This window comes from Pseudophryne corroboree, chromosome 4 (genome assembly GCF_028390025.1).
Source record: "Pseudophryne corroboree isolate aPseCor3 chromosome 4, aPseCor3.hap2, whole genome shotgun sequence".
NCBI classification, from domain to species: Eukaryota; Metazoa; Chordata; class Amphibia; order Anura; family Myobatrachidae; genus Pseudophryne; species Pseudophryne corroboree.
The window spans coordinates 867,089,745-867,114,719 of NC_086447.1; the positions used below are offsets into that span (position 1 = coordinate 867,089,745).

At 46.8% G+C, this 24,975-nt stretch overlaps 1 protein-coding gene across 3 annotated transcripts in view; it reads right to left on the reverse strand.

Moving 5' to 3' along the window:
- The window catches only part of LOC134910558 (phosphofurin acidic cluster sorting protein 2-like), a 327,980-nt gene that overhangs the window by 235,931 nt on the left and 67,074 nt on the right, over window positions 1–24,975 (reverse strand). For all 3 annotated transcript variants that reach the window (XM_063918731.1, XM_063918732.1, XM_063918733.1), the window contains exon 2: window positions 11,757–11,997. In XM_063918731.1, the coding sequence (XP_063774801.1) occupies window positions 11,757–11,977 (221 nt within the window). In that variant the 5' untranslated portion in view covers window positions 11,978–11,997. The remainder of the gene's footprint in view (window positions 1–11,756; window positions 11,998–24,975) is intronic.

A 24,975-nucleotide genomic window follows, 5' to 3' on the forward strand; every position in this document is an offset into this window, starting at 1 on the left:
TACACGCCGTATATTTCTTCTTTTATGGAAGATTTAATGTGCCGGACTGATTGAGAATATGGAATTTGAATTAAGTCAATTACTAATAAAAAATAACCCAATTCATCGGCGGGATGCAGTGGCGTCTGAGATCGCTGGAGGTTCGGGATGACGGGCGATCTCTGCCTTTTTTTTTAAAGGGCCAATCACTTTTTTAAAAAACTTACAAGATCGTCCGGCATTCCGCACCTCCGACTCCATTACATCCCGCCGCTGGTGATAAACCATTAATTTATATGTGTATAGTTTAGCACCCGCACTCCACTACAAGATGCAGCTGAAAATCAAATAAAAAGGTCACTACCCTCTGACCAATACTAAGTACACAAACAGCAGATCCCTGCATTACTATATCAGGGTGCTATAACAATCCGTTCCAGCACAAAGTCCTTTCTTCCGGGAATCCCTCTGTTCACTACTGATGGAATTTCATGTGATCGTCAACAATCCCCATCAACAAAGGGGTGTAAGGTTCTCCCTACTAGCTCCTCGCCTGGTCCTCTTTGGTCTCGGCCTTGAGGACTTCCTCCCCTCCCCCTTTCGATTGTATGTGAACAATCCTTTTAACTCTGGTGCGGTTTTGCATTGCTAGAACATGGATGACTCCCGATTCTTCCATTCCCCACCGGGTGACCCTGGTTAATGTTACTGTCTCCCCCCAAGTTATGTATCACAAAAGAAAATGCCCTCTGAAGTGTGATAGGATCTGGAATCTCTGGCAAGAATCTAGGTATGCTCCATAAGGTCGACAGTAACTAGGTCGACAGTCATTAAGTCGACCACTATTGGTCGACAGTGACTAGGTTGACACCTGGAATAGGTCGACACGGTTATTAGGTCAACATGGAAAAGGTCAATTTGGGAAAATGTCAAAATTAGTTTTTTTTTATTTTTTGGGGTGTTGTTTTCTGTGTAAAGTGACCGGGAACCCCAATTAGTGGCTCGGCACAGGTTACTATTCCCAGTCCACGTATATCGTAAAGTATGAAAAAGTTCAAACAGTGGTCGATCTAATGAGTGCCGACCTAAGTGTTGTCAACCTAAAGACTGGATACCGTATCCGCCGTCAGCTGCAAGCTCGTACGTACAAAAACTCGGCACCTGTTCCGCTACTGCTGTGGCCAATCTGCGTAGCCATAGACCAACCCTTAGCTTCAATGTTCTCCGTAATTGCGCATAGTCCACCAATGTGTACATAGCTGCGGTTAAACCTGTGATGAGACCGGTGGGCGTCTATATTCATTTCTGAGCGGCAGTAGCAATTGCGTAGCCAAGAGAATCGTATTTGCATTTGCGTACAAACATGAATTAGGCCACAGAACCAATGAAGGGAATCTTAGCAAGACTCACGTTTCCAGTGAGAGCTACTGCCGTTTCTAAAATGGGTGCAGTATGTGCGGTGCAAACGGGACACTGAGTCCAGAGGGGGCCCACAACACACACACTGCACCCATTTTTTTTAATACTCACCCCTCCGGAGTCCTGCGCCAACGTCACCGGCGCTGTTAAAACCCTGTGAAAATGGCGCAGTGGACAGCTTCACGGAGTTCTGAGCATGCACAGTAGAGAAATCTCTGGGAAAATGGCCGCCGTGCCATTTTCCCGGAGATCTGCGCATGCGCAGTAGAGTCTGAGTCCTCTAGTGCTCAGACTCTACAGCGCTCTTGCAGAGAGGAAGGGGCCCACACGGAGGAGGCAGCACACGGGCCTCCTCCTCTCTTAAAGCGCCCCTGGTGAGAGCGTATCTTTATTAGGGCTCCATGAGTCACTGTCACAATAACACAAACTCATTAATCTTAACTTTACTCTGTCTCCAGAAGTGTAAAACATTTTTTTTATATTATTCTTAACATGTATTGGAAACTGCATTGCTGGAGATAACCCGGATATCAGGGAGAGCTGTAACACCACAATGACAGTCACTGCCTAATGCTGCACTGGAGACTGGTACCCAGGGCACAGCTGCCATAGGTGCAGGGAATGCTGCGGCTATGGGGCTCACCCTCCCTGTCAGAGATACATCTGTCTTATACATATTTCATCATTGGTTGATACATAGGGGCATTTACAAAATTTGCCCTGGGGCTTACAATATATCTAGGTATGCCCCTGACCTGCTCGTTGTAATGTGGTATACAATGAACTGGAGGGAATTATAATGTTACACCATATGAACTGGGGTGCTGTAATGTGGCACAATATGAACTGGGGACACTGTATGTCATAATATAAATAGGGGGTACTGTGTGGCATAATGTGTACTGGTAGCCCAACAACGTGATATAATGTGAACTCGGGCACTACTATGGGTCAGAAAATGAGCTAGGGCATTATTATGGGCCATAAAATTAACAACTGCTGCAGAAGCATTAGGACAGGGGCCCCTTGAAAATGTTGCTATGGGGCCCAGAAAGTTCTGGCAACACCCCTACTGGTACCTACCGTATGCACTGAGAACATCCCCACACCTTCATAACGAATACTAGGAAATTGGCAGAAAAAATTGCCTGCAGATAGATTTGGGCCTACACAAACTGCATAGACGGAAATGTAAATATTAAGTAATGGCTGCTAGGTTTTGTTCTACCTAGTCACCTGGAACAGCGTGTTTCTAATGACGGAAAATCTTTGCACCTTAATGTTGGCAGTAGAAAAGAAACCCCTGGAATACTGCTCATCATAAACGTTTTGGTAACTGGTATGGGCAAAGCTGAAATCTTGGTGCAAGAAAATATCTGCCACAAGCCTCCTGTGTCTACAGTGTTGTCAGTTGATATAGAAAGATAAAACACAATCAGCGGGGAACAAAGGAAACCAAAGACACAACGTCAAATAATTGTGTAAAAACGTATACTGGGTGCATATACCCAAGTCACTGTCTGCAGATCATCTCATCCAATGGGCCAAGGGTAACTTCTATGTGAGCTCACTGTAATCATTGCCTGATTACCGTCATTACTGTAAGCACTCTATTTAGCTGTTTGTGCGACCTCTGTTACAAGTCTGACCTTGCCTCAGTAACAGTCTGGTGATAACCCGGATTCTGTCTGAGCCAAAAGTCAACCGTTAAAGTCCAGCTCTGTCCTGTTTACCACATGGTCGACAGTCATTAGGTCGACACCAAATGGTTTACATGCATTAGGACAACAGGTAAAATAGGATTTTAATACCTACCGGTAAATTATTTTCTCTTAGTTCGTAGAGGATGCTGGGGTCACCATAGAACCATGGGGTATAGACGGGATCCGCAGGAGACATGGGCACTTTAAGATATTGAAAGGGTGTGAACTGGCTCCTCCCTCTATGCCCCTCCTTCAGACTCCAGTTATAGGAACTGTGCCCAGGGAGACGGACATTTCGAGGAAAGGATTAATTGTTAAACTAAGGTGAGATTCATACAAGCTCACACCTCTAGCATGCCGCACAACGTGGCATTCAACAGAACACAAGCCAACCGCATGACCAATTTCAGCAACAGGCTGACTATAAACATAACACAACATGTGTATAACCACAACTAATAACTGCAGATACAGTACGCACTGGGACGGGCGCCCAGCATCCTCTACGGACTAAGAGAAAAGGATTTACCGGTAGGTATTAAAATCCTATTTTCTCATACGTCCTAGAGGATGCTGGGGTCACCATAGAACCATGGGGTTATACCAAAGCTCTAAAAATGGGCGGGAGAGTGCGGATGACACTGCAGCACCGATTGACCGAACTTGAGGTCTTCATCGGCTAAGGTGTCAAACTTGTAGAACTTTGCAAATGTGTTTGACCCCGACCAAGTAGCTGCTCTGCAAAGTTGCAATGCCGAGACCCCCCGGGCAGCCGCCCAGGATGAGCCCACCATTCTAGTAAAATGGGCCTTCACCGATTCCGGCAATCCAGCCGTGGAATGAGCATGCTGAATCGTGTTACAGATCCAGCGTGCAATGGTCTGCTTGGAAGCAGGACACCCAACCTTGTTGGGAGCATACAGGACAAACAGAGCCTCTGTTTTCCTAATCTGAGCCGTTCTGGCGACATAAATCTTCAAAGCTCTGACCACATCCAGAGATTTTGGCTCAGCGAAGGCGTCAGTAGCCACAGGTACCACAACAGGTTGGTTCATGTGAAAAGAGGAAACCACCTTCGGTAAAAATTGCTGACGTGTCCTCAATTCAGCTCTATCTTCATGGAAGATCAAATAAGGGCTCTTGTGAGACAAGGCCGCCAACTCAGACACCCGCCTTGCAGATGCCAAGGCCAACAGGATGACCACTTTCCAAGTGAGGAATTTCAACTCCACCTTCCGTAAAGGTTCAAACCAATGTGATTGAAGGAACTGCAACACCCCATTAAGATCCATGGTGCCACTGGAGGCACAAATGGAGGTTGCATGTGCAACACGCCTTTCACGAAAGTCTGAACTTCTGGAAGGGAGGCCAATTGTTTCTGAAAGAAAACCGATAAGGCTGAAACCTGTACCTTAATTGAGCCCAATTTTAGGCCTGCATCCACACCTGCTTGTAGAAAATGGAGAAAATGTCCTAGGCGAAACTCTTCCGTAGGAGCCCCCTTGTATTCACACCAAGAAACATATTTTCTCGGTGGTAATGTTTAGACGTTACCCCTTTTCTGGCCTGAATAAGTGTGGGAATGACTTCACTGGAAATACCCTAACGGGCTAGGATTTTGCGCTCAACCGCCATGCCGTCCAACGCAGCCACGGTAAGTCATGATACACGCACACCCCTGTTGTAACAGGTCCTCACGCAGAGGAAGCTGCCAGGGATCTCCTGTGAGTAATTCCTGAAGATCTAGATACCAGGCCCTCCTTGGCCAGTCTGGGACAATGAGGATCGCCCGGATCTTTGTTCTTCTTCTGATCTTTAGAACTTTTGGAATGAGAGGAAGTGGAGGGAATACATACACCGACTGAAACACCCACGGTGTCACCAGTGCATCCACTGCTATTGCTTGAGGGTCCCTTGACCTGGAACAATATCTCTGAAGCTTCTTGTTGAGACGAGATACCATCATGTCTATTTGAGGAACTCCCCAACGACTTGTCACCTCTGTGAAGACTTCGTCGTGGAGGCCCCACTCTCCTGGATGGAGATTGTGTCTGCTGAGGAAGTCTGCTTCCCAGTTGTCCACTCCTGGAATGAATATCGCTGACAGAGCGCTTGTATGTTTTTCCGCCCAACGGAAAATCCTTGTGGCTTCCGCCATTGCCGCTCTGCTTTTCGTTCCGCCCTGATGGTTTATGTACGCTAAAGCTGTTACATTGTCCGACTGACTCAATACAGGCAGATCTCGAAGAAGATGTTCCGCTTGCAGAAGGCCGTTGTAAATGGCCCTTAACTCCAGAACATTTATGTGTAGACAAGTTTCCTGACTTGACCATCTTCCTTGGAAGTTTTCTCCCATTGTGACTGTCCCTCAGCCTCGGAGGCTTGCATCCGGTGGTCACTAGGATCCAGTCCTGAATCCCGAACCTGCGCCCCTCTAGGAGGTGAAAGCTGTGCAGCCACCACAGGAGTGATACCCTGGTCTTGGAAGACAGGATTATCCTCCGGTGCATGTGTAGATGGGACCCGGACCACTTGTCCAACAGGTCCCACTGGAACACTCTGGCATGGAACCTGCCAAACTGAATGGCCTCGTAGGCCACAACCATCTTCCCCAGCAACCAAATTCATTGATGGATTGACACTCTTGCTGGTTTAAAAATTTGTTTGACCAGACTCTGAAGTTCCAGAGCCTTTCCCACTGTAAGAAAGACTCTATGTAGTTCTGTGTCCAATATCATTCCCTAAAACGTTGGAATCAACTGTGATTTTGGCAAGTTTAGGAGCCAACCATGTTGCTGAAGAACTGTCAGGGAGAGTGCAACGTTTTGCACCAACTGGTCCCTTGATCTCGCCTTTATCAGGAGACCGTCCAAGTATGGGACAATCGTGACTCCTTGCTTGTGAAGGAGAACCATCATCTCCGCCATTACTTTGGTGAAAATCCTCGGAGCCGTGGACAGACCAAACGGTAACGTTTGAAATTGGTAATGACAATCCTGAATTGCAAACCTCAGGTAAGCCTGATGCGGAGGATAAATGGGGATATGTAAGTAGGCATCTTTTATGTCCACCGACACCATAAAATCCCCTTCCTCCAGACTGGAGATCACTGCTCGTAAAGGCTCCATTTTGAATTTGAATTTTTTTACGGATTTCAGGTTCAGGATTGGCCATCCGGTTTCGGGACCACAAAAAGACTTGAATAAAAGCCTTCTCCTTGTTGTGACCGGGGAACCCTGACGACAACCTGATTTTGACACAACTTTTGTATGGCGTTGCAAATTACCTCCCTGTCCGGAAGAGAAACTGGCAAGGCCGATTTGAAAAATCGGTGAGGGGGGACGCCTTGAAACTCGTTTGTACCCTTGGGATATTATTTGTAAAACCCATGGGTCCAGGTCCGAACGAACCCAGAACTGACTGAAGAGTTTGAGACGTGCCCCCACCGATGCGGACTCCCACATAGGAGCCCCAATGTCATGCGGTGGAATTGGCAGAAACCTGGGAGGACTTCTGCTCCTGGGAGCCTGACAAGGCTGGTGACCGTTTACCTCTTCCCCTTCCTCTAGTAGCAAGGAAGGAAGAACCTCGGCCCTTTCTGTATTTATTGGGCAGAAAGGACTGCATCTGATAGTGGTGCGTTTTCTTTTGTTGTGGAGGAACATAAGGCAAAAAGGATGACTTACCCGCGGTAGCTTTAGATACCAAATCATCAAGTCCGTCACCAAATAAGGACTTACCTTTATATGGTAGAGACTCCATACTTTTCTTGGAATCAGCATCAGCATTCCATTGGTGAATCCACAACGCTCGTCTAGCCGAGACAGCCATGGTATTGGCCTTTGATCCCAAAAGACCAATATCCCTCGCAGCTTCTATTAGGTAAATTACCGCGTCCTTGATATAACCCAGCGTCAATAGGACGTTATCCCTCAGATGACAAGTTATCTGCCCGCTTTTCAATAGCACTACTGACCCACGCCGAGGCAATGACCGGTCTGAGTAGTGTCCCTGTGGTCGTATAAATGGATTTTAACGTAGCTTCCTGCTTACGGTCTACTGGGTCTTTAAGGGCTGCTGTTCCGGTGACGGAAGAGCCACTTTTTTAGACAACTGCGATAGGGCCTTTGTCCACAATGGGTGGTGACTCCCATTTTTCCCTATCCCCCGTGGAAAACGGATAAGCTACCGGAATCCTTTTGGGAATCTGAAATCTTCTGTCAGGACTTTCCCAGACTTTATCAAATAAAGCAGTTTATGAGAGGGAGTAAACGTTATTTCAGGTTTCTTTTCCTTATACATACAGACCCTTTTATCCGGGACAGAAGGGTCCTCAGTAATATGTATAACCTCTTTAATAGCCACAATCATGTACTGAATGCTCTTTGTGGAATCACTATAGTCGACACTGGAATCAGAGTCCGTGTCGGTATCAGTGTCTGCTAACTGGTTAAACGTACGTTTCTGTGACCCCGAGGGGACCTGAACTTGTAATAACATACCACTTTAGCATTCAAAGCATTCAATAAATTTACCCAATCAGGAGTCAACGGTGCCGACACGGTCACCCCAACCTCTGCAAATGTTATATCTGCCCCTCCTGCAGTGCACATGGGTTTGCCCAACTGCTAAAAAATTTCCTGCTGCGATCAACTTGGAATTACCCCCTATGGGCGGTATTCAAATGATATATCACGCCCAATCTTCTTTCTGAAGTGGTCCCCGTTTTCGCACATATTGCGCCTATAGTAATCAGGTTTAGCTGCGTAAAGGGTTGGGTGCCCTCGCGAGCTTAATTGATTATATCACGCCCGTCAGCAGAAACAGAACGGCTGTGGAAGGGGGAGAAAAGAACTGAATACCACCCTATGGGGGTCATTCCGACATGTTTACACGCAGCGATTCATCGCTGCGGTGCGAACGGGTCAGAACTGCGCATGCGCGGCGGGCGCATTGTGCACGCGCGTCTTTGCGGGCAGCGACCAGAATAAAGAAGAAAGTGATCGCTAGCGTGATCGCAAGAAGATTGACAGCGGGGAGGCATTCCGGGGCGTCTACTCATCGTTTTCCAGGCGTGGAGATCCGAAAGCAGGCGTGTCCAGGCGTTTGGAGGGCAGATGTCTGACGTGAAATCCGGGACCTTCATCGCTGGATCGATCGCACAGGGTAAGTAACTGCAGGGCTAGTCTACTTCTGCACAACATTTTTTAGCATAGGAGGGCTGCACAAGCGATCGCAGCCTTGCTATGCTAAAATACACTCCCCCACAGGCGGCGTCTAGTTGATCGCACGAGCAGCAAAAAGTTGCTACTTGTGATTAACTCGGAATGACCCCCCATGTCTTGTAATCTGGTAATAACTGAATATTAAAAGCAAAACTCTATCCTTCCATCACCCGCACTCTGTGTATGGCAAGTAAGAGTACATGTAGAGGCCAAAGGCCAAAACGTTGCAAATAGTCCAGTCTATTAATTAATCTTACTCACATCCACTTCAATCACTTCCTCCATAACCCTATGCAGTTTGGCATCTGCCCCATCACTCAAGTGAGAATGCCCTCGCCAAAAAACATCCCTTGGAAAAGACAAATGCTCATTCTATTTGCCTTCTCTGCCACTTTCAACATTGTGTACCAGGTCTTCTGTATAGGTTTCTATCTCTCCAACTGCTCCTTCTCTAACATTCATCTACATCCTCCTGCCTGATAGTCCTCTCCTCCATCCATCCTACATGCTGCAGTATCCACCACCCTCCTTACTGCTGTATGAAATCATTCATGTCTCTGTCATGTTGGATATAATGTACGACTCTCCTCCTTAGAGACAAACACCAGCCACTAGCATCTGTTTACCATCTCATCAAAACTCCTTTCCATGCTTAATCAGACCCTTTCAATGATTACAAATTTACTAACCTACTATGAAAACTTTTGACCAAAACTGACCCCTTCTCCTTACAATATTCTCAGTGACCCAGCAACTCCTGGTCTTCACTTATTCCTCTCACCCCCTCCCATTGTGCCTCATTCCCATTTCCACTAGGTTGGAAGCAGGGGTGTATCTACCTATTGGCCAGGATGGCACTCGCCAGGGGCGCTAGGCAAGGAGGGGGCGCCGCCTGGCTGTGCCACCCGCGGCCAAAGGATAGAAAAGCAGTACTGTCAGACTGTACCTGGTGAGAGTCTGTTACTGCTGGAGCGGCGCTGATGTCCAGCAGCACCGCACTTGTAGTCAGACTCAAAATAAACTACAGCTCCCAGCAGCCCTTGTTGCTGGGAGCTCCCGGCAGCAAGGGCTGCTGGGAACTATAGTTTATTGTGAGTCTGATTACAAGTGCGGTGCTGCTGGACACTAGTCTGATCACTAGTGCTGACGGACACCGGCGCTGCGCCGGCAGTGGAGAAATATTTTCTTATGGGTACTGAGTGCCGAAAAATGGGCGTGGTCATGTGTTGTGATGGGGCGTGGTCACATGCTGCTAGTGGGAGTGGCTACATGACACTAGCGGTGTGGCCACATGACATAGCCCCTTTTTTTTTGTATTCTGGAGGCAAGGCAAAAAATATATAGTAATGCCTCCAGTATAATAGAAATATATAGTGATACCTCCAGTATAATAGAAATATATAGTGATACCTCCAGTATAATAGAAATATATAGTAATGCCCCCAATTTAATAACAATATATAGTAATGCCTCAATAATAATATATAGTAATGCCTCCATTATAACAGGAAAATACAGCAACTGTCGCACTCCCAGTAACCCTGACAAAGTGGGAGGAGCTGTCATGCTGCCGAGCACCATGGTCTTGTTGCTTTGTGGCGCATTTTAATTGTGGCAATGGCAAAGTGCGTACCCGCTGCAAAATTCTTAAGGGTACTCTGTGCCTGAGCGTACCCGCATACTTGCACCGCTGGTACACAGCAATTGTTGTATAGCACAGTGCTACAGATCTATTAGTTGTTGAAAATAATAAAAAAGTGTTCGTGTTTGGGAGAAGGGACTGTAGTACCTGGAAAACTACACGATTTTCATGCATGTGAGATGCAAGTACTGTAACTAGTAAGTAAGCGAAAACTTTAACTTGTTGAGTGTAATAAAGAAAATACATATCTTACCTATTTCAAGGCCATGTTCAAGGAAATGTATATCAGTTAATTGTATAATTGATCATTTTATCTTGGAAGTGATGGCACCCTGATGTTTCTTCTAACAGGAAGCACTTCTACCATCCAACTAATGGTGTTTGGTTAATGGCTGGGTCCATTTGAGGCTCATCTCACAGCAGCTCATTAGCATTTCATTCAGGATGCAGTCAAGATGCCGGCGTTTGGCATCCCGGCGGTCGGAAAGCTGACGCCAGCATCCCGAAACTGCTCGGAATGCTGATGCTGGCATCCCAACATAGATAGCGATGCAGAATGCCAAAATCCGGATCAAGTTGGTGCCAAAGTCTCCACTGGCAAGCCACGTGGGAGGGTTAGGGTTAGGCTGCGAGGGCTGGAGAGTTAGGGTTAGGCTGCAGGGAGGGAGATTAGGAAGGGTGGGTTAGGGTTAGGCACCACTGAAGAGGCTTTTTTTGAGGGGGCGGGTTAAGGTCAGGCTGTGGGAAAGGTGGGTTAGGGGGGAGAGATGGTGTAACGTGAATACGAGACACTACTGTGCGGTGTAATGTGAATGAGGGACACTACTTTGTGGCATAATTTGAATTGGAAATACTATTGTGTCCACGTCCTTCCCCCACAAGACCATGCCCCATTTCCAATACTCACACCTTATTCCAAATGTGTGTAGGGGGGGGGGGGGGGGGCGCCAGCCCCTTACTTTGCCAGGGGCGCTCGGACCCCTAGATACACCCCTGGTTGGAAGATATCACAAGCAGGACCTGTCGTACTCCTCATCTACCATTCACAATCATTACTTGTATTGATAACTAAAGAGTAATATTGCAATCCTGACCGTTGTTGTCACTTAACCTAGGGGGTCATTCCGAGTTGATCGTAGCTGTGCTAATTTTAGCACAGCTACGATCATCTTTCCTGACATGCGGGGGGACGCCCAGCAGAGGGCTAGCCAGCCCCGCATGTCAGTCCGGCCCCCCGCAGAAGTGCAAAGGCATCCAAAAGCGGCGATGCCTTTGCACTTCAGGAGTAACTCCCGGCCAGCGCAGCTTTAGCGTGGTGGCTGGGAGCTACTCCTCGCTCCCTGGCCTGCAGCGGCTGCATATGATGTCACGCAGCCGCTGCGGCCCGCCCCCCGTTCGGTCCGGCCATGCCTGCGTTGGCCGGACCGCGCCTACGAAACGGCGGCCAAACACCGCCCGTTTCGCCCCCTCCCGTCCATTGATCGATGTCATGCTACGGCCGTCGGCTGCCCCGCATGCGCAGGCGCACTACGGCGTTGGCACATGCGCAGCAGGGACTCGTTTGCTCTGCTGCGTTAAAACGCAGCGAGCGAACGGGTCGGAATGACCCCCCTAGTCTGAAACTGCTGCTGTCTGTAAATGAAGGAAAACAAATAAAGAATAAAAGTACAGCTGTAAAACCACAAAGTATTCTTGCCCATGTTACAGCAATACAGTCTCAGTGGTGTTTTCCATAGTACTGCTCTATCTACATCTTGTATTGAATATATTGAGTATGTAAGTGCATACCTTGGTACACAACTGGGAGAACATCTGTCCACTTCCCATGTAGCAAATAGGTTCATAGGCACAGGAGGAGAGCCAGGCCCTTCCGATGTCACCAGTACTCCGGCCCCGGACAGACTGGATGCAGAGTCCATACCCCGACTGATGCACAAGGCTGTATTTCCTCCATTCCCGGACAGGCCTACTGACCCACCGAGGAGGACCCCTCCTCCTCTGTCCGCCATGATCTGCTCCCAGGACAGACCTGTAAGAAGGAGATAATGTGATACTGAGCTGGCGTGTGACTGATAGCCACTGTAATGTAACGTGTATACAGGAGGGTGATGGATAATGAGCAGGGTACACAGGTAACGTGTATACAGGAGGGTGTTGGATAATGAGAAGGGTACACAGGTAACGTGTAAACAGGAGGGTGATGGATAATGAGTAGGTAGCACAGGAAACGTGTATGCAGGAGGGTGATGGATAATGAGCAGGGTACACAGGTAATGTGTATACAGGAGTGGGGTGGATATTACAGGAGTGGGGTGGATAATGAGCAGGGTACACAGGTAACGTGTATACAGGAGGGTGATGGATAATGAGCAGGGTACACAGGTAACCTGTATACATGAGGAAGATGGATAATGAGCAGGGTACACAGGTAACATGTACACAGGAGGGTGATGGATAATCAGCAGGGTACACAGGTAATGTGTATACAGGAGGGTGATGGATAATGAGCAGGGTATACAGGTAACGTGTATACATGAGGAAGATGGATAATGAGCAGGGTACACAGGTAACATGTATACAGGAGGGTGATGGATAATGAGCAGGGTACACAGGTAACATGTATACAGGAGGGTGATGGATAATGAGCAGGGTACACAGGTAACGTGTATACAGGAAGGAGATGGATAATGAGCAGGGTACACAGGTAACGTGTATACAGGAGGGTGATATATAATGAGCAGGGTACACAGGTAACGTGTATACAGGAAGGTGATGGATTATGAGCAGGGTACACAGGTAACGTGTATACAGGAGGGTGATGGATAATGAGCAGGGTACACAGGTAACGTGTATACATGAGGAAGATGGATAATGAGCAGGGTACACAGGTAACATGTATACAGGAGGGTGATGGATAACGAGCAGGGTACACAGGTAACGTGAATACAGGAGGGGGATGGATAATGAGTAGGTAGCACAGGAAACGTGTATACAGGAGGGTGATGGATAATGAGCAGGGTACACAGGTAATGTGTATACAGGAGTGGGGTGGATAATGAGCAGGGTACACAGGTAATGTGTATACAGGAGGGTGATGAATAATGAGCAGGGTACACAGGTAACGTGTATACAGGAGGGTGATATATAATGAGCAGGGTACACAGGTAACGTGTATACAGGAAGGAGATGGATAATGAGCAGGGTACACAGGTAACGTGTATACAGGAGGGTGATGGATAATGAGCGTAACGTGTATACATGAGGAAGATGGATATTGAGCAGGGTACACAGGTAACATGTATACAGGAGGGTGATGGATAATGAGCAGGGTACACAGGTAACGTGTATACAGGAAGGAGATGGATAATGAGCAGGGTACACAGGTAACGTGTATACAGGAGGGTGATATATAATGAGCAGGGTACACAGGTAACGTGTATACAGGAAGGTGATGGATTATGAGCAGGGTACACAGGTAACGTGTATACAGGAGGGTGATGGATAATGAGCAGGGTACACAGGTAACGTGTATACATGAGGAAGATGGATAATGAGCAGGGTACACAGGTAACATGTATACAGGAGGGTGATGGATAATGAGCAGGGTACACAGGTAACATGTATATAGGAGGGTGATGGATAATGAGTAGGGTACACAGGTAACGTGTATACATGAGGAAGATGGATAATGAGCAGGGTACACAGGTAACATGTATACAGGAGGGTGATGGATAATGAGCAGGGTACACAGGTAACATGTATATAGGAGGGTGATGGATAATGAGCAGGGTACACAGGTAACGTGTATACAGGAAGGAGATGGATAATGAGCAGGGTACACAGGTAACGTGTATACAGGAGGGTGATATATAATGAGCAGGGTACACAGGTAACGTGTATACAGGAGGGTGATGGATTATGAGCAGGGTACACAGGTAACGTGTATACAGGTGGGTGATGGATAATGAGCAGGGTACACAGGTAACGTGTATACATGAGGAAGATGGATAATGAGCAGGGTACACAGGTAACATGTATACAGGAGGGTGATGGATAATGAGCAGGGTACACAGGTAACGTGTATACAGGAAGTAGATGGATAATGAGCAGGGTACACAGGTAACGTGTATACAGGAGGGTGATATATAATGAGCAGGGTACACAGGTAACGTGTATACAGGAGGGTGATGGATAATGAGCAGGGTACACAGGTAACGTGTATACATGAGGAAGATGGATAATGAGCAGGGTACACAGGTAACGTGTATACAGATGGGTGATGGATAATGAGCAGGGTACACAGGTAACGTGTATACAGGAAGGTGAAGGATAATGAGCAGGGTACACAGGTAACGTGTATACAGGAGGGTGATGGATAATGAGCAGGGTACACATGTAACGTATACAGGAGGGTGATGGATAATGAGCAGGGTACACATGTAACGTATACATGAGGAAGATGGATAATGAGCAGGGTGCACAGGTAACGTGTATACAGGAGGGTGATGGATAACGAGCAGGGTACACAGGTAACGTGAATACAGGAGGGGGATGGATAACGAGTAGGTAGCACAGGAAACGTGTATACAGGAGGGTGATGGATAATGAGCAGGGTACACAGGTAATGTGTATACAGGAGTGGGGTGGATATTACAGGAGTGGGGTGGATAATGAGCAGGGTACACAGGTAATGTGTATACAAGAGGGTGATGGATAATGAGCAGGGTACACATGTAACGTGTATACATGAGGAAGATGGATAATGAGCAGGGTACACAGGTAATGTGTATACAGGAGGGTGATGGATAATGAGCAGGGTATACAGGTAACGTGTATACAGGAGGGTGATGGATAATGAGCAGGGTACACAGGTAATGTGTATACAGGAGGGTGATGGATAATGAGCAGGGTACACATGTATCGTGTATACAGGAAGGTGATGGATAATGAGCAGGGTACACAGGTGACGTGTATACAGGAGGGTGATGGATAATGAGCAGGGTACACAGGTAACGTATACAGGAGGGGGTGGATAATAATCAGGGTACACAGATAATGTGTATACAGGAGGGTGATGGATAATGAGCAGGGTACACAGGTAACATGTATACAGGAGGGGGTGGATAATAAGCAGGGTACACAGATAATGTGTATACAGGAGGGTGATGGATAATGAGCAGGGTACACAGGTGACGTGTATATAGGAGGGTGATGGATAATGAGCAGGGTACACAGGTAACGTATATATAGGAAGGTGATGGATAATGAGTAGGGTACACAGGTGACGTGTATACAGGAGGGGGGTGGATAATAAGCAGGGTACACAGGTGACGTGTATTCAGGAAGGTGATGGATAATGAGCAGGGTACACAGGTAACATGTATACAGGAGGGGGTGGATAATAAGCAGGGTACACAGATAATGTGTATACAGGAGGGTGATGGATAATGAGCAGGGTACACAGGTAACATGTATACAGGAGGGGGGTGGATAATGAGCAGGGTACACAGGTGACGTGTATACAGGAAGGTGATGGATAATGAGCAGGGTACACAGGTAACGTGTATACAGGAAGGTGATGGATAATGAGCAGGGTACACAGGTAACGTGTATACAGGAGGGTGATGGATAATGAGCAGGGTACACATGTAACGTATACATGAGGAAGATGGATAATGAGCAGGGTGCACAGGTAACGTGTATACAGGAGGGTGATGGATAACGAGCAGGGTACACAGGTAACGTGAATACAGGAGGGGGATGGATAATGAGTAGGTAGCACAGGAAACGTGTACACAGGAGGGTGATGGATAATGAGCAGGGTACACATGTAACGTGTATACATGAGGAAGATGGATAATGAGCAGGGTACACAGGTAATGTGTATACAGGAGGGTGATGGATAATGAGCAGGGTATACATGTAACGTGTATACAGGAGGGTGATGGATAATGAGCAGGGTACACAGGTAATGTGTATACAGGAGGGTGATGGATAATGAGCAGGGTACACATGTATCGTGTATACAGGAAGGTGATGGATAATGAGCAGGGTACACAGGTGACGTGTATACAGGAGGGTGATGGATAATGAGCAGGGTACACAGGTAACGTATACAGGAGGGGGTGGATAATAAGCAGGGTACACAGATAATGTGTATACAGGAGGGTGATGGATAATGAGCAGGGTACACAGGTAACATGTTTACAGGAGGGGGTGGATAATAAGCAGGGTACACAGATAATGTGTATACAGGAGGGTGATGGATAATGAGCAGGGTACACAGGTGACGTGTATACAGGAGGGTGATGGATAATGAGCAGGGTACACAGGTAACGTGTATATAGAAAGGTGATGGATAATGAGTAGGGTACACAGGTGACGTGTATTCAGGAAGGTGATGGATAATGAGCAGGGTACACAGGTAACATGTATACAGGAGGGGGTGGATAATAAGCAGGGTACACAGATAATGTGTACACAGGAGGGTGATGGATAATGAGCAGGGTACACAGGTAACATGTATACAGGAGGGGGGTGGATAATGAGCAGGGTACACAGGTGACGTGTATACAGGAAGGTGATGGATAATGAGCAGGGTACACAGGTGACGTGTATACAGGAAGGTGATGGATAATGAGCAGGGTACACAGGTAACGTGTATACAGGAAGGTGATGGATAATGAGCAGGGTACACAGGTAACGTGTATACAGGAGGGTGATGGATAATGAGCGTAACGTGTATACATGAGGAAGATGGATATTGAGCAGGGTACACAGGTAACATGTATACAGGAGGGTGATGGATAATGAGCAGGGTACACAGGTAACGTGTATACAGGAAGGAGATGGATAATGAGCAGGGTACACAGGTAACGTGTATACAGGAGGGTGATATATAATGAGCAGGGTACACAGGTAACGTGTATACAGGAAGGTGATGGATTATGAGCAGGGTACACAGGTAACGTGTATACAGGAGGGTGATGGATAATGAGCAGGGTACACAGGTAACGTGTATACAGGAGGGTGATGGATAATGAGCAGGGTACACAGGTAACGTATACAGGAGGGGGTGGATAATAATCAGGGTACACAGATAATGTGTATACAGGAGGGTGATGGATAATGAGCAGGGTACACAGGTAACATGTATACAGGAGGGGGTGGATAATAAGCAGGGTACACAGATAATGTGTATACAGGAGGGTGATGGATAATGAGCAGGGTACACAGGTGACGTGTATACAGGAGGGTGATGGATAATGAGCAGGGTACACAGGTAACGTATATATAGGAAGGTGATGGATAATGAGTAGGGTACACAGGTGACGTGTATACAGGAGGGGGGTGGATAATAAGCAGGGTACACAGGTGACGTGTATTCAGGAAGGTGATGGATAATGAGCAGGGTACACAGGTAACATGTATACAGGAGGGGGTGGATAATAAGCAGGGTACACAGATAATGTGTATACAGGAGGGTGATGGATAATGAGCAGGGTACACAGGTGACGTGTATACAGGAGGGTGATGGATAATGAGCAGGGTACACAGGTAACGTATATATAGGAAGGTGATGGATAATGAGTAGGGTACACAGGTGACGTGTATACAGGAGGGGGGTGGATAATAAGCAGGGTACACAGATAATGTGTATACAGGAGGGTGATGGATAATGAGCAGGGTACACAGGTAACATGTATACAGGAGGGGGGTGGATAATGAGCAGGGTACACAGGTGACGTGTATACAGGAAGGTGATGGATAATGAGCAGGGTACACAGGTAACGTGTATACAGGAGGGTGATGGATAATGAGCAGGGTACACATGTAACGTATACATGAGGAAGATGGATAATTAGCAGGGTGCACAGGTAACGTGTATACAGGAGGGTGATGGATAACGAGCAGGGTACACAGGTAACGTGAATACAGGAGGGGGATGGATAATGAGTAGGTAGCACAGGAAACGTGTACACAGGAGGGTGATGGATAATGAGCAGGGTACACATGTAACATGTATACAGGAGGGTGATGGATAATGAGCAGGGTACACAGGTAACATGTATATAGGAGGGTGATGGATAATGAGCAGGGTACACAGGTAACGTGTATACAGGAAGGAGATGGATAATGAGCAGGGTACACAGGTAACGTGTATACAGGAGGGTGATATATAATGAGCAGGGTACACAGGTAACGTGTATACAGGAGGGTGATGGATTATGAGCAGGGTACACAGGTAACGTGTATACAGGTGGGTGATGGATAATGAGCAGGGTACACAGGTAACGTGTATACATGAGGAAGATGGATAATGAGCAGGGTACACAGGTAACATGTATACAGGAGGGTGATGGATAATGAGCAGGGTACACAGGTAACGTGTATACAGGAAGTAGATGGATAATGAGCAGGGTACACAGGTAACGTGTATACAGGAGGGTGATATATAATGAGCAGGGTACACAGGTAACGTGTATACAGGAGGGTGATGGATAATGAGCAGGGTACACAGGTAACGTGTATACATGAGGAAGATGGATAATGAGCAGGGTACACAGGTAACGTGTATACAGATGGGTGATGGATAATGAGCAGGGTACACAGGTAACGTGTATACAGGAAGGTGATGGATAATGAGCAGGGTACACAGGTAACGTGTATACAGGAGGATGATGGATAATGAGCAGGGTACACATGTAACGTATACAGGAGGGTGATGGATAATGAGCAGGGTACACATGTAACGTATACATGAGGAAGATGGATAATGAGCAGGGTGCACAGGTAACGTGTATACAGGAGGGTGATGGATAACGAGCAGGGTACACAGGTAACGTGAATACAGGAGGGGGATGGATAACGAGTAGGTAGCACAGGAAACGTGTATACAGGAGGGTGATGGATAATGAGCAGGGTACACAGGTAATGTGTATACAGGAGTGGGGTGGATGAGCAGGGTACACAGGTAATGTGTATACAAGAGGGTGATGGATAATGAGCAGGGTACACATGTAACGTGTATACATGAGGAAGATGGATAATGAGCAGGGTACACAGGTAATGTGTATACAGGAGGGTGATGGATAATGAGCAGGGTATACAGGTAACGTGTATACAGGAGGGTGATGGATAATGAGCAGGGTACACAGGTAATGTGTATACAGGAGGGTGATGGATAATGAGCAGGGTACACATGTATCGTGTATACAGGAAGGTGATGGATAATGAGCAGGGTACACAGGTGACGTGTATACAGGAGGGTGATGGATAATGAGCAGGGTACACAGGTAACGTATACAGGAGGGGGTGGATAATAATCAGGGTACACAGATAATGTGTATACAGGAGGGTGATGGATAATGAGCAGGGTACACAGGTAACATGTATACAGGAGGGGGTGGATAATAAGCAGGGTACACAGATAATGTGTATACAGGAGGGTGATGGATAATGAGCAGGGTACACAGGTAACGTATATATAGGAAGGTGATGGATAATGAGTAGGGTACACAGGTGACGTGTATACAGGAGGGGGGTGGATAATAAGCAGGGTACACAGGTGACGTGTATTCAGGAAGGTGATGGATAATGAGCAGGGTACACAGGTAACATGTATACAGGAGGGGGTGGATAATAAGCAGGGTACACAGATAATGTGTATACAGGAGGGTGATGGATAATGAGCAGGGTACACAGGTAACATGTATACAGGAGGGGGGTGGATAATGAGCAGGGTACACAGGTGACGTGTATACAGGAGGGTGATGGATAATGAGCAGGGTACACAGGTAACGTGTATACAGGAAGGTGATGGATAATGAGCAGGGTACACAGGTAACGTGTATACAGGAGGGTGATGGATAATGAGCAGGGTACACATGTAACGTATACATGAGGAAGATGGATAATGAGCAGGGTGCACAGGTAACGTGTATACAGGAGGGTGATGGATAACGAGCAGGGTACACAGGTAACGTGAATACAGGAGGGGGATGGATAATGAGTAGGTAGCACAGGAAACGTGTACACAGGAGGGTGATGGATAATGAGCAGGGTACACATGTAACGTGTATACATGAGGAAGATGGATAATGAGCAGGGTACACAGGTAATGTGTATACAGGAGGGTGACGGATAATGAGCAGGGTATACATGTAACGTGTATACAGGAGGGTGATGGATAATGAGCAGGGTACACAGGTAATGTGTATACAGGAGGGTGATGGATAATGAGCAGGGTACACATGTATCGTGTATACAGGAAGGTGATGGATAATGAGCAGGGTACACAGGTGACGTGTATACAGGAGGGTGATGGATAATGAGCAGGGTACACAGGTAACGTATACAGGAGGGGGTGGATAATAAGCAGGGTACACAGATAATGTGTATACAGGAGGGTGATGGATAATGAGCAGGGTACACAGGTAACATGTATACAGGAGGGGGTGGATAATAAGCAGGGTACACAGATAATGTGTATACAGGAGGGTGATGGATAATGAGCAGGGTACACAGGTAACATGTATACAGGAGGGGGGTGGATAATGAGCAGGGTACACAGGTGACGTGTATACAGGAAGGTGATGGATAATGAGCAGGGTACACAGGTGACGTGTATACAGGAAGGTGATGGATAATGAGCAGGGTACACAGGTAACGTGTATACAGGAAGGTGATGGATAATGAGCAGGGTACACAGGTAACGTGTATACAGGAGGGTGATGGATAATGAGCGTAACGTGTATACATGAGGAAGATGGATATTGAGCAGGGTACACAGGTAACATGTATACAGGAGGGTGATGGATAATGAGCAGGGTACACAGGTAACGTGTATACAGGAAGGAGATGGATAATGAGCAGGGTACACAGGTAACGTGTATACAGGAGGGTGATATATAATGAGCAGGGTACACAGGTAACGTGTATACAGGAAGGTGATGGATTATGAGCAGGGTACACAGGTAACGTGTATACAGGAGGGTGATGGATAATGAGCAGGGTACACAGGTAACGTGTATACATGAGGAAGATGGATAATGAGCAGGGTACACAGGTAACATGTATACAGGAGGGTGATGGATAAAGAGCAGGGTACACAGGTAACATGTATATAGGAGGGTGATGGATAATGAGCAGGGTACACAGGTAACGTGTATACATGAGGAAGATGGATAATGAGCAGGGTACACAGGTAACATGTATACAGGAGGGTGATGGATAATGAGCAGGGTACACAGGTAACATGTATATAGGAGGGTGATGGATAATGAGCAGGGTACACAGGTAACGTGTATACAGGAAGGAGATGGATAATGAGCAGGGTACACAGGTAACGTGTATACAGGAGGGTGATATATAATGAGCAGGGTACACAGGTAACGTGTATACAGGAGGGTGATGGATTATGAGCAGGGTACACAGGTAACGTGTATACAGGTGGGTGATGGATAATGAGCAGGGTACACAGGTAACGTGTATACATGAGGAAGATGGATAATGAGCAGGGTACACAGGTAACATGTATACAGGAGGGTGATGGATAATGAGCAGGGTACACAGGTAACGTGTATACAGGAAGTAGATGGATAATGAGCAGGGTACACAGGTAACGTGTATACAGGAGGGTGATATATAATGAGCAGGGTACACAGGTAACGTGTATACAGGAGGGTGATGGATAATGAGCAGGGTACACAGGTAACGTGTATACATGAGGAAGATGGATAATGAGCAGGGTACACAGGTAACGTGTATACAGATGGGTGATGGATAATGAGCAGGGTACACAGGTAACGTGTATACAGGAAGGTGATGGATAATGAGCAGGGTACACAGGTAACGTGTATACAGGAGGGTGATGGATAATGAGCAGGGTACACATGTAACGTATACAGGAGGGTGATGGATAATGAGCAGGGTACACATGTAACGTATACATGAGGAAGATGGATAATGAGCAGGGTGCACAGGTAACGTGTATACAGGAGGGTGATGGATAATGAGCAGGGTACACAGGTAACGTGAATACAGGAGGGGGATGGATAACGAGTAGGTAGCACAGGAAACGTGTATACAGGAGGGTGATGGATAATGAGCAGGGTACACAGGTAATGTGTATACAGGAGTGGGGTGGATATTACAGGAGTGGGGTGGATAATGAGCAGGGTACACAGGTAATGTGTATACAAGAGGGTGATGGATAATGAGCAGGGTACACATGTAACGTGTATACATGAGGAAGATGGATAATGAGCAGGGTACACAGGTAATGTGTATACAGGAGGGTGATGGATAATGAGCAGGGTATACAGGTAACGTGTATACAGGAGGGTGATGGATAATGAGCAGGGTACACAGGTAATGTGTATACAGGAGGGTGATGGATAATGAGCAGGGTACACATGTATCGTGTATACAGGAAGGTGATGGATAATGAGCAGGGTACACAGGTGACGTGTATACAGGAGGGTGATGGATAATGAGCAGGGTACACAGGTAACGTATACAGGAGGGGGTGGATAATAATCAGGGTACACAGATAATGTGTATACAGGAGGGTGATGGATAATGAGCAGGGTACACAGGTAACATGTATACAGGAGGGGGTGGATAATAAGCAGGGTACACAGATAATGTGTATACAGGAGGGTGATGGATAATGAGTAGGGTACACAGGTGACGTGTATACAGGAGGGTGATGGATAATGAGCAGGGTACACAGGTAACGTATATATAGGAAGGTGATGGATAATGAGTAGGGTACACAGGTGACGTGTATACAGGAGGGGGGTGGATAATAAGCAGGGTACACAGGTGACGTGTATTCAGGAAGGTGATGGATAATGAGCAGGGTACACAGGTAACATGTATACAGGAGGGGGTGGATAATAAGCAGGGTACACAGATAATGTGTATACAGGAGGGTGATGGATAATGAGCAGGGTACACAGGTAACATGTATACAGGAGGGGGGTGGATAATGAGCAGGGTACACAGGTGACGTGTATACAGGAAGGTGATGGATAATGAGCAGGGTACACAGGTAACGTGTATACAGGAAGGTGATGGATAATGAGCAGGGTACACAGGTAACGTGTATACAGGAGGGTGATGGATAATGAGCAGGGTACACATGTAACGTATACATGAGGAAGATGGATAATGAGCAGGGTGCACAGGTAACGTGTATACAGGAGGGTGATGGATAACGAGCAGGGTACACAGGTAACGTGAATACAGGAGGGGGATGGATAATGAGTAGGTAGCACAGGAAACGTGTACACAGGAGGGTGATGGATAATGAGCAGGGTACACATGTAACGTGTATACATGAGGAAGATGGATAATGAGCAGGGTACACAGGTAATGTGTATACAGGAGGGTGATGGATAATGAGCAGGGTATACATGTAACGTGTATACAGGAGGGTGATGGATAATGAGCAGGGTACACAGGTAATGTGTATACAGGAGGGTGATGGATAATGAGCAGGGTACACAGGTAACGTATACAGGAGGGGGTGGATAATAAGCAGGGTACACAGATAATGTGTATACAGGAGGGTGATGGATAATGAGCAGGGTACACAGGTAACATGTTTACAGGAGGGGGTGGATAATAAGCAGGGTACACAGATAATGTGTATACAGGAGGGTGATGGATAATGAGCAGGGTACACAGGTGACGTGTATACAGGAGGGTGATGGATAATGAGCAGGGTACACAGGTAACGTGTATATAGAAAGGTGATGGATAATGAGTAGGGTACACAGGTGACGTGTATTCAGGAAGGTGATGGATAATGAGCAGGGTACACAGGTAACATGTATACAGGAGGGGGTGGATAATAAGCAGGGTACACAGATAATGTGTATACAGGAGGGTGATGGATAATGAGCAGGGTACACAGGTAACATGTATACAGGAGGGGGGTGGATAATGAGCAGGGTACACAGGTGACGTGTATACAGGAAGGTGATGGATAATGAGCAGGGTACACAGGTGACGTGTATACAGGAAGGTGATGGATAATGAGCAGGGTACACAGGTAACGTGTATACAGGAAGGTGATGGATAATGAGCAGGGTACACAGGTAACGTGTATACAGGAGGGTGATGGATAATGAGCAGGGTACACATGTAACGTATACATGAGGAAGATGGATAATGAGCAGGGTGCACAGGTAACGTGTATACAGGAGGGTGATGGATAACGAGCAGGGTACACAGGTAACGTGAATACAGGAGGGGGATGGATAATGAGTAGGTAGCACAGGAAACGTGTATACAGGAGGGTGATGGATAATGAGCAGGGTACACAGGTAATGTGTATACAGGAGTGGGGTGGATATTACAGGAGTGGGGTGGATAATGAGCAGGGTACACAGGTAATGTGTATACAGGAGGGTGATGGATAATGAGCAGGGTACACATGTAACGTGTATACATGAGGAAGATGGATAATGAGCAGGGTACACAGGTAATGTGTATACAGGAGGGTGATGGATAATGAGCAGGGTATACAGGTAACGTGTATACAGGAGGGTGATGGATAATGAGCAGGGTACACAGGTAATGTGTATACAGGAGGGTGATGGATAGTGAGCAGGGTACACATGTATCGTGTATACAGGAAGGTGATGGATAATGAGCAGGGTACACAGGTGACGTGTATACAGGAGGGTGATGGATAATGAGCAGGGTACACAGGTAACGTATACAGGAGGGGGTGGATAATAAGCAGGGTACACAGATAATGTGTATACAGGAGGGTGATGGATAATGAGCAGGGTACACAGGTAACATGTATACAGGAGGGGGTGGATAATAAGCAGGGTACACAGATAATGTGTATACAGGAGGGTGATGGATAATGAGCAGGGTACACAGGTGACGTGTATACAGAAGGGGGATGGATAATGAGCAGGGTACACAGGTAACGTGTATATAGGAAGGTGATGGATAATGAGCAGGGTACACAGGTGACGTGTAT